The 15,062-nt window shown below is 41.1% G+C and overlaps 2 protein-coding genes across 2 annotated transcripts in view; one reads left to right on the forward strand and one right to left on the reverse strand.

The window, feature by feature from the left end:
• The window catches only part of LOC102861220 (putative RNA exonuclease NEF-sp-like), a 49,411-nt gene extending 41,264 nt beyond the window's left edge, over positions 1-8,147 (reverse strand). The window contains exons 1-2 of the mRNA XM_006892706.1: positions 8,016-8,147; positions 955-1,067 (exon numbers count right to left, since the gene is read on the reverse strand). Of these exons, the coding sequence (XP_006892768.1) occupies positions 955-1,067; positions 8,016-8,147 (245 nt within the window). The remainder of the gene's footprint in view (positions 1-954; positions 1,068-8,015) is intronic.
• A 1,263-nt stretch (positions 8,148-9,410) lies between these two features.
• The window catches only part of ERI2 (ERI1 exoribonuclease family member 2), a 15,100-nt gene continuing 9,448 nt past the window's right edge, over positions 9,411-15,062 (forward strand). Inside the window, exons 1-4 of the mRNA XM_006892707.1 lie at positions 9,411-9,452; positions 13,005-13,072; positions 13,170-13,253; positions 13,920-14,047. Coding sequence (XP_006892769.1) covers positions 9,430-9,452; positions 13,005-13,072; positions 13,170-13,253; positions 13,920-14,047 — 303 coding nt within the window. The 5' untranslated portion in view covers positions 9,411-9,429. The remainder of the gene's footprint in view (positions 9,453-13,004; positions 13,073-13,169; positions 13,254-13,919; positions 14,048-15,062) is intronic.

Below are 15,062 nucleotides of genomic sequence, written 5' to 3' on the forward strand. Positions count from 1 at the left end.
GATAGAGCAGGGTTTAGGGCTGTTGTGCATAGGGTCGCTATGAGTCGGAAACGACTCGACGGCACATAACAACAACAACAACAACAACCTTACATGGCTAAAATCAGGAAATGTGTATGTCAGGGATGTATCCTTTCTTCATACCTACTCTCTGCATGCTGAGTAAATGATTCAAGGAGCTGGACTATACGAAGAACATAGCATCAGGATTAGAGGAAGACTCATCAACAACCTGCTTTATGCAGATGACACACACCTCACTTACAGAAAGAGAAGAGGACTTGAAACACTTGCTGCAGAAGATCAAAGACTACAGCCTTCAATAAAGGTTACATTCCAACATTGAGAAAACAAAAACCCTCACCACTGGACCAATAGGCAACATCATGATAGACGGAGGAAAAATTGAAGTTGTCAACTTCATTTTACTAGGATCCACATGAATATTTTTATGTAAGAACTCCCAAATTCCATTTTGGTCCCATTCAAATCCCACAGCCATTGAGTCAATTCTGACTCACAATTAATTTACAGGTTTTTCCACTGCTGAATCTTTATAAAAACAGACTGCTACATCATTCTCCCTTGGTACTGCTGGTGGTTTTAAATTGCTAACCTTTTGGTTAGCAGTTGAGTGCTTTAACCACCATGCCACCAGAGTTCTGTAGAGGCCTAGGGGTAAGATGCTGCATTGAACCTCAAAAATGCACACTGTTCAAACCCAACAGCTGCTTTATGGAAGACGGATGGGCAGTATTTTCCTAATTGTCTAGTTTTGAAAACCACTAGGAAGTCAGCTGGAGGGTTGGTTCTGACTCGATAGCACATTACAGCAATAACTAAGTTTTAAGGACAGGCTGCTTGGCAAACAAATAATGTTAGTAAACAAATATCCCCCACCCCCCGGGGCCCCATACCTCTGGTCCATGGTTACCTCTTAATTTCATTTCATACCTGGGTTTAGAAAACGTGGATTTGCCCAAAACTGCATTCCTCAGCAATTCACGGAGTTGACTGTGGGTTACTTCACAGTTTTCCACAAATAAAACTGATGATAAGTGAGGTTTCTGAAAAATTTAAGTCAGGGCATAGCAACTCATGATTATAAAGAAGAGCAATAACAGAAGGCAAATTATTAAATTATGCATGTTTCTTATTCTTTTAACATATATCCAAAGAGGAAGACTAATTAATTGAAAATAGAGGTTTAAAACAGCATGTATATAACATAATTAAATGATTAATGTTGTTATGTGTCATCAAGGTGCCTGTGACTCATAGCAACCCTATGTACAATAGTTCTGAACTCTGCTCTAACTTGAGCCAGTCTCACTGTCTCCAGCAAACGCACCCCCATTACCCCAGTTACTGAATCAATCCACCTGATGTCCTGCACTGTTCCCTCCACCCTTCTAAGCATGTTGTCCTTCTCCAGGGACTCGTCCCTCCTGGCCACATGTTCAAAGTATGTGATATGGAGTGTCCAAATCCTTGCTTCCTCCAAGGAGCAGTTTGGTTTCACCTTCTCTGGTGTTATCCTTTTTATAAGGATAAACTTGTTCTTGTTCAATACTCTTCTCCAGCACCACAACTCAAAGGCATCAATTCTTCTTCTGTCATCCTTAGTCATCATCCAGCTCACTGATGCATACTAAGTAATTGCAAAGACCATGGCCTGAGTCAGGAACACCTTAAGTCTCCAGACTGATATTGTTGCTCTTTAGAACTTTGGAGAGGTCTCTGATAGCTGCTTTTATGGGAAGCCAAATTTCACACCAAATATTAACAGGAAAACCATATGCTTATTCAGGAATTGAAGGAATCACATAAGTTGAAATTTCTCTTGTGACAGATCACAGGAAATGAGCTGTTTCCTGCAGACAAGAGACAGCTAGGGTCCCCTGCAGAGGTAGTGTTAATACCTACTTCCTGAGCTAAAACATTAGGTTGACAATAGAGAAAAATATAGTTTCATTTACAAGTGAATTCTTTATAATTTGCTTCCCCTGATTCTCAGTAAATACACAGAGAGGCGTGACTTGTGGCGCTTCAGTTGATTTGATCTGCTGGTCCCCTTTTTAATGCTGTTTTATCTCATTCTTGGTGTTTTGTCTCATTATTATTAATATACTTTATCCTTGGTCTGCAACATGCTTTCCCCAGAGCAATTGGTGTTGATTGTGGAACCAACGAAGCAAACTGAAATTTTAAAAAACCACAATCTCTTCACTGAACTCTTCTAGTGCTGCCAATTGGCCCAGTGGTAAGAATCTGTCTTCTCTCAATCCATATGGAAGACTACAGTTCTTGACCTTCTGCAGTAAATGCTTCAGGTCTTCCTCAATTTTAGCCAACAAGGCGTGCCATCTGTGTAATGTAGGTTGTTGATGAGTCTTCCTGCAATCTTGATACCACATTCCTCCTCATAAAACCCAGCCTCCTGAATCATCTGTTCCACTAAAGATTGAAAAGGTATGGAACAGGGCACATCCATAACTCACTCCTTTCCTGATTTTGAACCATGCAGTGTTTTCTTTGCCCTGTTCTGATCACTGCTTTCTGGTCCAAGTATTGGCTTTGCATGATCACAATCAAGTGTTCTGGGATACATCTTCTTCTCACTGTTGCCACAATTAGTTGTGATCCACATAATCACAGTCAATGAAACACAGACAGACATTCATCTGGAAGTCTTTGCTTTCAGTCAAAATCCATCTGACATTGGTGATAATGTCTCTGGTGTCAGTGCCTCTTCTAAAGCCAGCTTGTGTTTCTCTGTTGTTGTAATTCTCTGTTGATGTACTGTTCCAGTCATTTATGGATAATCTTCAGCAGAATTTTGCTTGAATGTATTATCAGTGATATTATTTTATAATTTCCGCTTTGGGAATAGGAATAAAATGGATCTCTCCAGTCAGTTGGCCAGCAAGTTGTCCCCAGATTTCTTGGCATAACTTGGTGAGCACATCCAGGGCAGCATCTGACTGCTAAAATATGTCAATTTATATTCCATCAATGCCTGGAGCCTTGTTTCTTGCCAATTTCTTCAGAGCAGCTTGAACTTCCTCCTTTATCACCACTGCCTCTTGATCATATGTTGTTTCATGAAGTTCTTCTGTGTCAGCCAATTCTTTCTGGTACATGCTATCTTCTTTTAATGCTTCCTGGATCGTTCACTATTCTGCCCATAGCATCCTTAAGTATTGCAACTCAAGTCTTAAATTTGTTCTTCAGTTCCTTCAGTTTGAGAAATGCCAAGCAGGCCCTTAAGTTTTCTGACTACAGCTCTTGGCACATTTCATTGTAATACTTTACTTTGTCTTCCCATGCGTCCCTTTAAAATCTTCTGTTCCTTAACTTCTTGATTCATTCCCTTTGCTTTGGTTTCTCAGTGCCCTAGTGCAATATTCAGAGTCTCTGCTGATATCCATCTTGGTCCTTTCTTCTTCCTTTGTCTTTGCAATGACCTTCTGCTTTCTTCATAAATGTTATTCTTAATATCATTCCAAAGTTTATCTTGTCTTTGCTCATTAATGTTTAAAGCTTCTGAGTTGGTTTTTAAATTCAGGTGCGAGAGACTCAAGGTCAACTGTGGTTCTTAATGATTTGATTTCATTTTCTTTAGCTTTAGTTTGAACTTGCATACATCAGTATAGAATCTGTATTATACTTAGTTATGTGCTAGGAACAGAAGAATAAATAAAACCATGACTCTCACTTTCAAAGTGTCCAGTCTACCAGGAAGGAAATCATAGAAACAGGTAATCCTAATACAACTGCTATTAAAAGTGCATTGTAAAAGCATGAGAACAAGAAGGCTAAACTGCTGTGGGAGGTTAGTTTGGAGACAGCCTCACTGAAATGAAAATATTGGAAGAACAAACAACATACCTAGGGTTGGCAGTGTAACATATTACAACTATGCTACTACGGCTCTAAAAATGATGCCTTAAATTGTGACACAGGTGAAAAATACTGACTACACCACAGACTGCCAATCAAACAAATCTGTCTTGGAAAAAGTGTAGTCAGATTGCTCCTAGGAAGCAGGGACAATAAAACTCCATAACTCACATACTTTGGGGAAGCTATCAAGAGGGACCAATCCATACAAAGGGCATCCAAGTAGAGAGTTAGTGCACGTGAAAATGAGGAAGGCTTCCCACAAGATTGACACAGTGACTACAACAATGGGCCCATATACAGCAGTCATTGTGAAGAGGGCTCGGGACCACACAGTGTATTTGTTGTGTGCCATTTGGTTGGGACCGACCCATAGCTGACCTTCCAACAGGTTTTCAGAGACAGTAAATCACAGAGGAGGAGACTGTCCTTCCTTCTCCCACGAAACAGCTGGTGATTTGAACTGTGGGCCCTTGAGAATGCAGTGCAGCTTCTCACTATGAGGCCACAAGGCTCCCTGTTTTGTCTAGAGGGTCAATAGAAATTGGAACCAACTCTGTAGTATCCAATAACAAGACTTGAAAACAATGAGCTTATATGCTACAGGGACCATCATGCCCACAATTAGTGTACTTTAGCTTGAAGTACAAATATGAGTTATATAGAGTAGTGGAGATATGAGAGTAGAAGGAAACAGATGTCAAGTAATAGGTCAAAGAAATAGGTTACGCTAAAACTGAAGACTCTGGCCTTAAGAGTTTTGCACATATATTTGGTTAATAAAGTATCATGTGAAAATTACAAGACCCAGAGAAAAGTACACAAAGGGTAAAAGAAGCCCACAGTCCTCAAACTGATTCCAATTCATAACGATCCAACAGGGCTGAACAGAACTGTTTCACAGTGGTTCCAAGGCTTTAAATCTTTATGGGGCCCAGTGACTCCTCTTTCTACCTTGGAATGCTGATGGGCTTCAACCACTTTTGGTTAGCAGCCTAACACTTAATCTAGCATTCCACAAGCAGTTCCAAAAGATAAGTCTCTGTAACTATAGGAAAATTCAAACACAATTCACATTTTCATTTTGGTCTGGAAGAGAGAAGAGTATAGTGGCTAAGAGCCACAGCCCTAAAGTCAGACAACTTCCATTAAAATATGAAGATCTACCATCTTGGACAAGTGCCTTCACCTCATTGAGACTCCATTTCTTTATCTATACTTCACAAAATTATGAAGGCCAGCCAGTGCAATAGTACAAGTGTAATGTGCTTAGGATAGTGCAAGATATATCAGTCTAACAACAAATATTATTATGACTGTTTTTCCTTAAGATGCCTGGTTGTTAATCAAGGGGCTTGTGGTAGAAGGCTATACAGAGGTGCATCAGAAGAAATTCTCAGCTATCTATTTTCAAATCTCAGTCACTGAAATCCTTTGGAGCACAGTTCCACTCTGAAAAACATGGGGTTGCTGAGAGTTGGAATCTGTAAAACGATACTTGGCTTTTTTTTTTCCTTTATATTTTAAATCCTAGGAGATACTGACTCCAGGGATAGGCTAAGGAATACCTAAGGTAGCCATTTTCTGTTCAATAAAGCTTCTGCACAAAAAAAAAAAAAAAAGGAATACCTAAGGTTAACCTGGAGCACACTTTTGTGCCAGAAGGTAATGCTTAGGAAAGTAAAAGTCACATTGAAAGGAGATGGAAACCAGTTTAATCATCAAATATTGGATATTTTGAGCATCAAATTGAATATGTTGTTGTTGTTGTTAGGTGACATCGAGTTGAGCACAACTCACAGTGACCCTATGAACAAAAGCTTTGAACCCTGTTCTATCCTGTGCCATCCTCACACTTCCTGACACACAAGAGCCCATACAGAACTAGAATATAAACTGTTTAATGTAATAGGAATCCATGAATCCATATTGAGGGTGTTTTTTTTTTAAAAAGTTAACAGTTTGATGAAAGAACATTTCCTACAAAATATTCATTACAGGAGCTCTGGTGGCCTAGTGGCAAGAAGCTGCAACTACAATCCCAGAGGTGCACGGTTCGAATCCACCAGATGCTCTGCCGGGTAAGGAGGGGCAATCTCCTCCTGTACCAGTCAGATCTGATTTGACGGTACACGCACACAAAAATAATAAAATAAAATAAAAATTAAAAAAAAAATATTCATTACAAAGGGCCAGAGTAACTTTAGAAAATCTCAGCAGGCACTAACTTAAGTAATCAAAAGTACTATCACCAATAACAGGACTAATCAAAATGCTGGTAATCATGTCTGGTTACATGAGTATCAAAGCTGTGATCTTCCTGCCAAATATAGTATAGCCTAAATCTAAAGTTAAAATGCAAGGTAAGTTACACACTTAACTTGCAGGTCATTTGTTTTGTTTTGTTTGTTGTTGTTATTGTGTACCGTGGAATTGGATCCGACTGGCACAGGAAGAGGTTGCCCCTCCTTTTGTGGATTCAAACCGTGTGCCTTCGGTATTGCAGCGTAACTTCTTGTCACTAGACCACCAGAGCTCCCCGAGGGGCATTTTACAAAGCGACTAGTTCAATAATCTAAAATAAAATAGTAAGCTCTCTCTACACCTATGGAAGTTATTTGTGCTGGGAGGTTTCTTTTTTTTTTTGGAAGGGGGTGGGGGTAGAGAAGACATTTCTTTAAAGTTATGAAAGACCAGAATTTAAAATGCCCTGAAAGATGAAAAAGGAGAGAGTTCACTAAGGCCAGGAAAAGTCTGAGGGCTGTTCAGCTTGAAATGTCAACCCAACAACCACACCACAATGAGCCTACTGCTGCACTACTGTGTCACACAATCTTGCTCAAAGTCTTCCTCACTTTTGCTAACTCTACTTGACCAGGCATGCTGTCCTTTCTCCATGAATGGGCTCCCTCTGAAAAGACAACTAAATGCAACATGGTTACAGACTAGATCCTACTGGTAGAAATGCTGAAAGCACCTAGAGAAAGGTGAATGCGTTCAGAGATTTAGAATACAACTAACATATCAGTTAACATCCCAGATTCTGATGGTTGTAAATGACGTTATACAGGAGGATGTCCTTGTTTCCAGTTAACACTAACTGGTGGGGACATTGTGTCTGCAACTGCTTTCAATTCGTTGTGTAGTGTTGTCTTCCAATTCTATGTTGTCTCAAAATTTAAAAGTGATGAAACTGTCAATTACTATACAGTTATCTATCCCCTTTTTCCCCCCCACCCCTAAGCTGAGAGGCTAAAATCTAGAATTCCATTTTGACAATATTTTTCATAGTTTTATTTTTTTATGTGCTGTCCAGTCGGAACCGACTCCCAGCTGACCCTCCCAGCGGGTTTTAACAGGCTGTAAATTGTATGGGCGGAGACTGCCCGTCCTGCCCCCAAAGAACAGCTTGGTGGATTCGAACCTCCTGCCTTTGGAAAGGCAGCGAGTAGCAAACACCCTTTTTAAAAAAAAAAAAAATTTGTTCATTTTAATGAACGTTTACAGAGACCTTGGATTTCCATTCTTTCATTGTTGCTCGTTTCTCCCTGCCCAACCTCCCCCCAATTCGCTCTTCTCTTTGAAAAGTAAAATATCTTTGTTATACAGTCCCTCCCCCAAGGTGCACTCCACTAGGCAGCCTTCGTTCTCGACTCCTGTCATGACAACAATACCTAGTAAACGCTCCTTTTAACATACTACATAGCCTTTTTTTTTTTTAAGGCTTCAGTTTTTATTTTCTTGAAAATAACATTTTCCTCTTATCCTGGTTTACTTACAGAGTTCGTCTACACTGTTTTTATTTCACACCGTATAGCTTTTTTTAAAGCTTTCTTTTCTTTCCCCCCTTTTATCTTCTCAATCACAATCAAAAACAAAGTGGCGGGCAGTGACTTCAGGGGGCTCGGCGGCGAAGGGGCTGAGTGGACGGCGTGAGGCTTGGACCCTGAAGTCCACTGGAGGCGAAGGGTTCTGTGCACGAGCCCTTCTCGGAACCGACCATTCCTGATGTCAGAGCCGCGTCCAGCGCGGACGGGGACCCCGGACGCCCCCGGAACCCCCCGGGCCCCCCCTCTCAGCCGCCCATGGGTGTCGGGGTCCCCGGGGCTTACCTTGGCCTCAGGGGGCCTGTCCTCCCGATCCCGGGCTTTCGCGCCCTCGGCCGCCTCCACCGGCCTCTGGAAGGCTCGTTTCCTCCTCCTGCACTTAGAGAGCCTTCTGGCCTTCTCCTCCTCCGACTCCATGAAGACACGGAGAAAGACCAGCTACTGAGGCTGCGGGAACCCCGACGCCCCGGCTGTCGGGCCCCCCGGCTGGCTGCTGGAGGGAGGCCTGTAATCAATTAATCAATCGCCCTCAGCTCCGCTCCTCGCCCGTCAGTTACAGAGCGTTCTGGAGCAACCCCGAGGGGCGAGGGGACTGAAGACGCCAGCCGAAGCGCTAAGGGGAAAACCCCGCAAGCTCAACGGCTTTAACGACTTTTAACGTCCGCCGAAAACATTCTAAACCGCCGTCCCGAACTTCCCGGGAGTCGGCGTGACGTCAGGGGGCGTTACCAAGAGATTCCCCGCCCCGAACAAGACAAACAGACCACGCCCCGGACACGCCCACAGACAACGCCTCCTGGGAGGCTGGCGGGGAGGGCGGAACTCACAGCCCTTTTTTAAAAAAAAAAAAAAAATTATTTTAATCATTTTAATGAACATTTACAGAGATTTTGGATTTCCATTCATTCATTGTTGCGCTTTTCTCCCTGCCTAGCCCTCCCCCCACCCCACCCCCAGTTTGCTCCTCTCTTTGAAAAAGTAAAAGAAAAATTCTTTGGTATACAATCCCCCCACTCCTCCCCCACCGCCCCAGGTACGCTCCACTATGCAACCTTAATTCAGGACTCTTGTGATAACTATAATACCCTATCATATATCGCTTTTAAAGTATTCTCTCCCTCATCTGTTTCAATGCAGTGTAGATAATTTATCCAGTTTTTCTTAGTCTTACCCCAACCCTCATGTCAGTCCCATTCTACAACAGCGGCACCATGCAGTATTTGTCCTTTTGTGACTGAGATATTTTACTCAACATAATGTCCTCCAGGGTCACCCATTTTGATTAATATTGCATGGGTTCCTTGTTTTTCAATGCAGCATGTGGGCACTTAGGTTGTTTCCAACTCTTTGCTATTGTGAACAAAGCTACGATAAACATGGGTGTGCATGTATCTGCTTGGGTGTCAGTTATGGTCTCTTTGGGGTATATTCCCAGTAGTGGAATTGCTGGGTCAAATGTTATCTCTATTTGCAACTTTTTGAGAAAGCGCCATCCCGCCTTCCACAGTGGTTGCACCATTCACCAACAGTGAATAAGGGTTCCAGTTTCTCCACAGCCTCGCCAGCATTTGTTACCGCTTCATTCAGGCGGAACCATTGCCGCGGGCCGTTAAGCCGCGCGGGACATTTGAACGGACCGGAAGTGCGAAGCCGAGTTGCTTCCGTCCTGTGCAATGGGGAAGCTGAAAGAGTAACGGGAATGGCGACCAAGAAGCTGGCGCGGTACGCGAGGGGTTTGGGGGCAGGGAGGCGCTTCCTACCTGGCCCTGGCGTCCTCGGCGGGGCTGGAGATTAGGTGTCCGCCGGCGGCTGCTTCCATTCTCGGGAGTTCCTAGACGGACTGATAGGTTCCTGTCGTTAGCGGAAGGGCGGAAAGAAGCCGGGGAGATCGGAGTTTTCGGCCAGTCTGTGCTTGGTTCTAACCCTCGAGGTTAGAATTCTGTCCCATTTGACCGCAGGCCTGACCTCACTCACAACGCCACTTCCTAGTGGTCCGTTGAAGTCCATATGATGCTGTGTGAAGCGGTGTAAATTTACCAGCGAATAGCCTGGGTTTAAGCAACATATACGATCCGTCCTTTGACAAATAACGGAACCATTTACTGTCACTTATGAAAACAGGTTGCTAACTTGCAGTTTTCTCATCCATTAAAATAGTGTCTGTCTCATACAATTAAATAAAGTCTGTCTGGATTTACTAAGGAAGCTCTGGTGATCTGATAGTAAGAAGTTGCGCTGCAATCTCAAAGGCCAGCAGTTCGAACCCAAAAACTGCTACGCGGGAGAAGGATGCACAACCTCCTGCCTCTGAAAATCTGCCGGGGGTGGGGTGGGTGTGTCTGCTATGGGTCGATTCCCACTCGATGATGCACAACAACACATACAATAAATAATCATGTTACTATGTGCCATCGAATCAACTATGACTTAGCGACCCAGTGAACGATGCTGGCGCTCGTTGTTACAATCACAGACTGTGTCAGTCCATCTCGTTGAAGATCTTCCTTTGTTTCTTTAACCTTCTGCCTTTCCTGCCATAATGTCTGAATTTTCCAAGAACTGGCCTCTCCCAGCATATGCCCCAAAACAGAAGACAAAGTTTCACCATCCTTTCCTGGGGGGGGGGGGGGGGGCGTGGTTTCACTTCCATCAAGACAGACTTGTTTGTTCTTTTAACATTCCATAGAATGTTCAATTCTCTTCCCTAACACCGTAATTAAAAGACATTTATTCTTCTTGGATCATTCTTATTTATTGCTCAACTTTCATATTGCATAGGGAGCAATTGAAAATACTGCCACTTGGATCAGGCGCTCCTTTAGTATCTTTAGCTTTTCAGCACTTTTAAAAAGGCCCTTGAAGAGGAATTGAGGCACTGTTCCACCTTCCTCATCTGTGACTTTTGCAGAGCCTCCAGCAGTTTCACCATGGTGGGGCTGAGCTTCTGAAGGTTTTGCTATTATGTGTGTTGGTCCCGCTTTCATGTTTTCTGAGGCTGTAAATCTTAGAGATTGTCCCTTTTTCTCTCCTGTGGAGCAGCTGGTAGATTCAAACCACTTTCCTTTGGGTTGACAGCACAACTCCTTACCCTAAGCCATTAGAAAACATGTGACAATTACTAATTCTGATGACTACCCTTTGGGTCTGGATTTTCATTTTTTATAGTAAAACATCAAGTACTAAGAGATAAGGATGTTTAAGTTCATCCATGAAACAGGTAAGATGAGAATTTTAAGAAGTCCAACTTCTGAAAAATAGATCAAACTCTGTTGAACACATGCATACTAGTTACATTTTTAAAATAAACTTATTCATAATTGCTAATACCTCTTAGTCCCTGAAAGATGGAATGTGCTGGTAGACTGTGTGCTTTATTTTTATTTGATACTATTCCAGTATTGTTAGGTGCCATCAAGTCGAGTATGACTCATACCAACTCTGAACAACAGACCTGAACCCTTTCCTAACCTGTGCCATCCTCATTCCTGGCACACTTGAGCCCATTGCTATAGTCATTGTGTCTTGTTGAGGATCTCCCTATCTTTCACCAATCTCACCTTTCTGAGCATTGTGTCCCTTCCCAAGGAATAGCCTCTCATTATTTGTCCAGCTCTCACACTGACATCATAGCTCCTCAGTAATTTGGAGAGTTCCCTAACTGCATATTTTCCCATTCTTCCCAGTATAAGTGGTTTCTTTATAAGAAAATGTGTGTGGTTTGTTTGTTTCCTGGTCTTTAATTGTGAAGTTTAATGTTCTTATTTCTAGGTCAGGACCTTGTTAGTAGTTTACATTATAAAAGAAGTACAAATTTGGCTTTAGATAACCTCAATTGATAGTTGGGTTTTGGTTTTTTGTTTATTTTTTCTCTTCGATTTAAAGGGAGAAGATTTACCCTGAAGTAAATTCTTTTTTTTCTTCTTCATGTGTGATGATTAGTTGGTTACGACAGACACATAATTATATATTTCCAGCTTTGATTAGTCAGGCTTTAGAGCACTTCAATTTCTGTAGGCCTATAGCCTAAAACTGAAGTCAAGTTGCCTTAAGTTTTTGTTTATCAGTGCACGTAAAAGGTATGTTTACACTATATACTTTACACTCACATCCATTGAGTAAATTCTGACTCAGCACCCCTCCATTGAGTTCTCAAGACTGTAAATCTTGGCCAGTCTTTCTTTTAGAATCACTAATGGAGCTGCGTGTGGATTCAGACTTCCACAGACTTGCAACATGCTGTAGATTCCTCCACTAAAGTTTGTATACACCCTTGTGGCACAGTGGTTAAAGCAGTATGTTTCCAACAAAAAACCTGTTAGTTCACTAGAGGGAGGTAAGAAGTTGTGCTGCCATCCTAAAGGCGGTCAGTTTGAATCCACCAGCTGCTCTGCAGGAGAAAGATGTACAGTCTCCTCCTGTGCAGGTTACTAGCTCTGAAAAATCTTATGGAGGGCCAGTTATGTGTCAGTTCTAACTCTATGGCACACAGTAACAAATCTAGCATCAGCTCTTGAGAAGAAAATATGCTGCTTTTGTTAAGCTTTACAGCCCTTGAACCCTAATACAGTTACTTTAAATTAGAATTTTCTTCATGCGAATGGATTTTGAATGGGTACTCTGTTAAGTGTGGACTTAATAGACAAGGGCACGCTGTGGCCTAGTGGCAAGAAGCTGCACTACAACCCTGGAGGCATGTGGTTTGAATCCATCAGCCGCTCCACTGGAGAAGGATGGGCAATCTCCTCCCTTTAACTGCCTCTGAAAACTCACTAGAGGGTCAGCTATGAGTGGGTTCCAACTTGATGGTACACAACAACAGTATTTTTTTAAAAATCTGAAAAGTGTAGTGTGCAAGAATTGCCACAGTGTGTAACACAAAGTGGCACAACCTGTTGGAAAAATGGTGCCAATAGGCTTAACTTTGAATTGCCACAAACTTTAAATTTGTTTTTTTTTAAAAAAGGACACTGTCTCGTTGAAGTCCAATAAAACCAGATATGCTATTTATCAGTTGCATTCCTCTATTACCATGATATAAGGCAACAGATAGAATTCACCTAAGTTTGCAGTGACCTTGGAAGATCATACAAGTAAGTGAATATGAAAATGAAAAGGGAAGTTGAGTTAAAATGAAAGCCCATCTTTCTTGTCCTCAAACTCTAGTTCAGTGTCTCTTTAATCATAGTACATTATTAATGAGAGATTTGCCATTAGTTCTGAGGCCTAGTCAAAAAGGAATGTGAATTAATTGAGAATACTGGTTTGCCTTTTTAGGCAGCTTGGATTAATTAGGAGAAAGTCGTTCTCAACAGCAAATGGAAATCTTGGAAGAAGCAAATTCAGTAAGTAGAGCCATAAAGGTTTTTTGTGGTTTCTTGACATTTTGTAACCTTGCATGTTTATGCTGACGATATATAAGGAGACCTTACTCTCTTGCAGAACAGTTGTTCGACTATTTAATTGTCATCGATTTTGAGTCTACTTGCTGGAATGATGGGAGGCGCCACCAGAGCCAGGAAATAAGTAAGTCTGGAAGGCCAGTGGCCATGGTGAGATGGTTCACTTTAAAACTTACAAATAGAAATCAGTAAACAATTGTTTTAGGACAGGATGAGCCATGAATTAGTCTACTGTAAAACTTAAAAATAAAATACCTCTAATATCGAAATGTGTACAATACAGTAAACGTTTCACAGGCTAGAAACTGTAAAGCGGAGACCTGCCCAAGAGGAAAAACCTCAAATTTGTATCTACTAAAACAAAAACATTAGAAAAGTGTTATGATTGCACTCTACCAAAGGTGAAAAGCTTGTGAAACCTGGAAATACAGGGCATTGTCATGTAATTCTAGCTCTCACAGGTTTCACTGTCATCATTTTAAGATTGTCCATAAACCTGTTTGAATAGACAGGGAGAAAATAGTTGTGCAAAAGAGGAGTATGTTTCAACTTTGATTTGTATTTGATTTTAAGATTTTTAAATATATTCAGCTGAGAATGTGAATCTCGATTTATTCCTGGACATAATTTTATCACATTGCACTGCTTTGTTTAGTCATTTTAATGTGCCTTCACTGAAATAACAGTTGTTCTAGAATTGTCACACAAAGATACTAGCTATTTGCTTTAGTATAATTGCACGTTAATGTGGCAGTTACCTATTAAAATATCCATTGATTCTTTCATTTAGTTGAATTTCCAGCGGTATTGCTGAACACGTCCAGTGGAGAGATTGAATCTGAGTTCCATGCTTATGTTCAACCTCAGGAGCATCCAATTCTTTCCGAATTTTGCATGGAACTCACAGGTATAAAGCAGGTAGGCCCTTTTTCCCCACCCCAAGCCAAACAGGTATAATACAAATTTTTAAATACAGCAATCAGTTTCAAGAAAGAAAAAAAAAGCCATACACCCATTCCTCACTTAGCGTTAACCAACATTAGTCTCATTAGCCAACTTTTCCTATTTATACCAGTAATAGAAGGACTACTGTCCGTTTTACACATTGATAATATGTATCTGATATTTGCCGCAGGAATTATGTAACAATATCATCCTTCATTTTGTGATCTGAGTGGTCAGCCACCATTTTCAAATAATTTTGATTTTATCATCATGATCTGGTTTTTGGAACCTATGTATTACCATCAAGACAGTACTCATTACTCTCTAATGGGTCTTAAAAGTTGTAAATCTGGTGGGAACCTGAAAAGACATACTGCTAGTGAGCGTAGATCAATGTGACTGATTTTATAAAAGTTTGTGGGAATGATCTTTTTTTTTTTTTTTAAATTTTTTTTTTTTTGTGGAAATGATCTTAACAAGCACAATGTGTGAAACACAAAATAGATAAATTTTGTAAGCAAACCAATTTAAAATTTAAAAACCAAAGGGGAAAAAAAAGAAACTGCACTGCAGTGCCACCCAAAAAAGTTGTGCATTTTTATGGGAGGAGACTGCCTCACCTTTGTTCTAAGGAGTAGCTGAACTTGACCTACTGACCTTTCAGCAGCGCAGCTCCCTTTTTTTGTTTGGTATCTAACCATGTTGATAAGTGTATATATATGTGTATATACCATTTGCATTTAGATTTATTCAGTGTTAAGAAAAATAATGTGTGCTCCCTAGAAGTCCACTGGAATCTTTTAGAAATGAGAAAGAATCATATAACAATGAGTATCGGTACATGGAATGTGAGAGCCATGAATGAAGGAAAACTAGAAATTGTTAAGAAAGAAACGGAACACATAAATATTGACATATTAGGCATTGGAGAGATGAGATGGACTGGCATGGGGCATTTTGAGTCTGATGACCATATGATATATTACTC

The sequence above is a fragment of the Elephantulus edwardii genome, unplaced genomic scaffold, assembly GCF_000299155.1.
Source record: "Elephantulus edwardii isolate Elephantulus edwardi_28Jun2011 unplaced genomic scaffold, EleEdw1.0 scaffold00117, whole genome shotgun sequence".
Classification (NCBI taxonomy): Eukaryota; Metazoa; Chordata; class Mammalia; order Macroscelidea; family Macroscelididae; genus Elephantulus; species Elephantulus edwardii.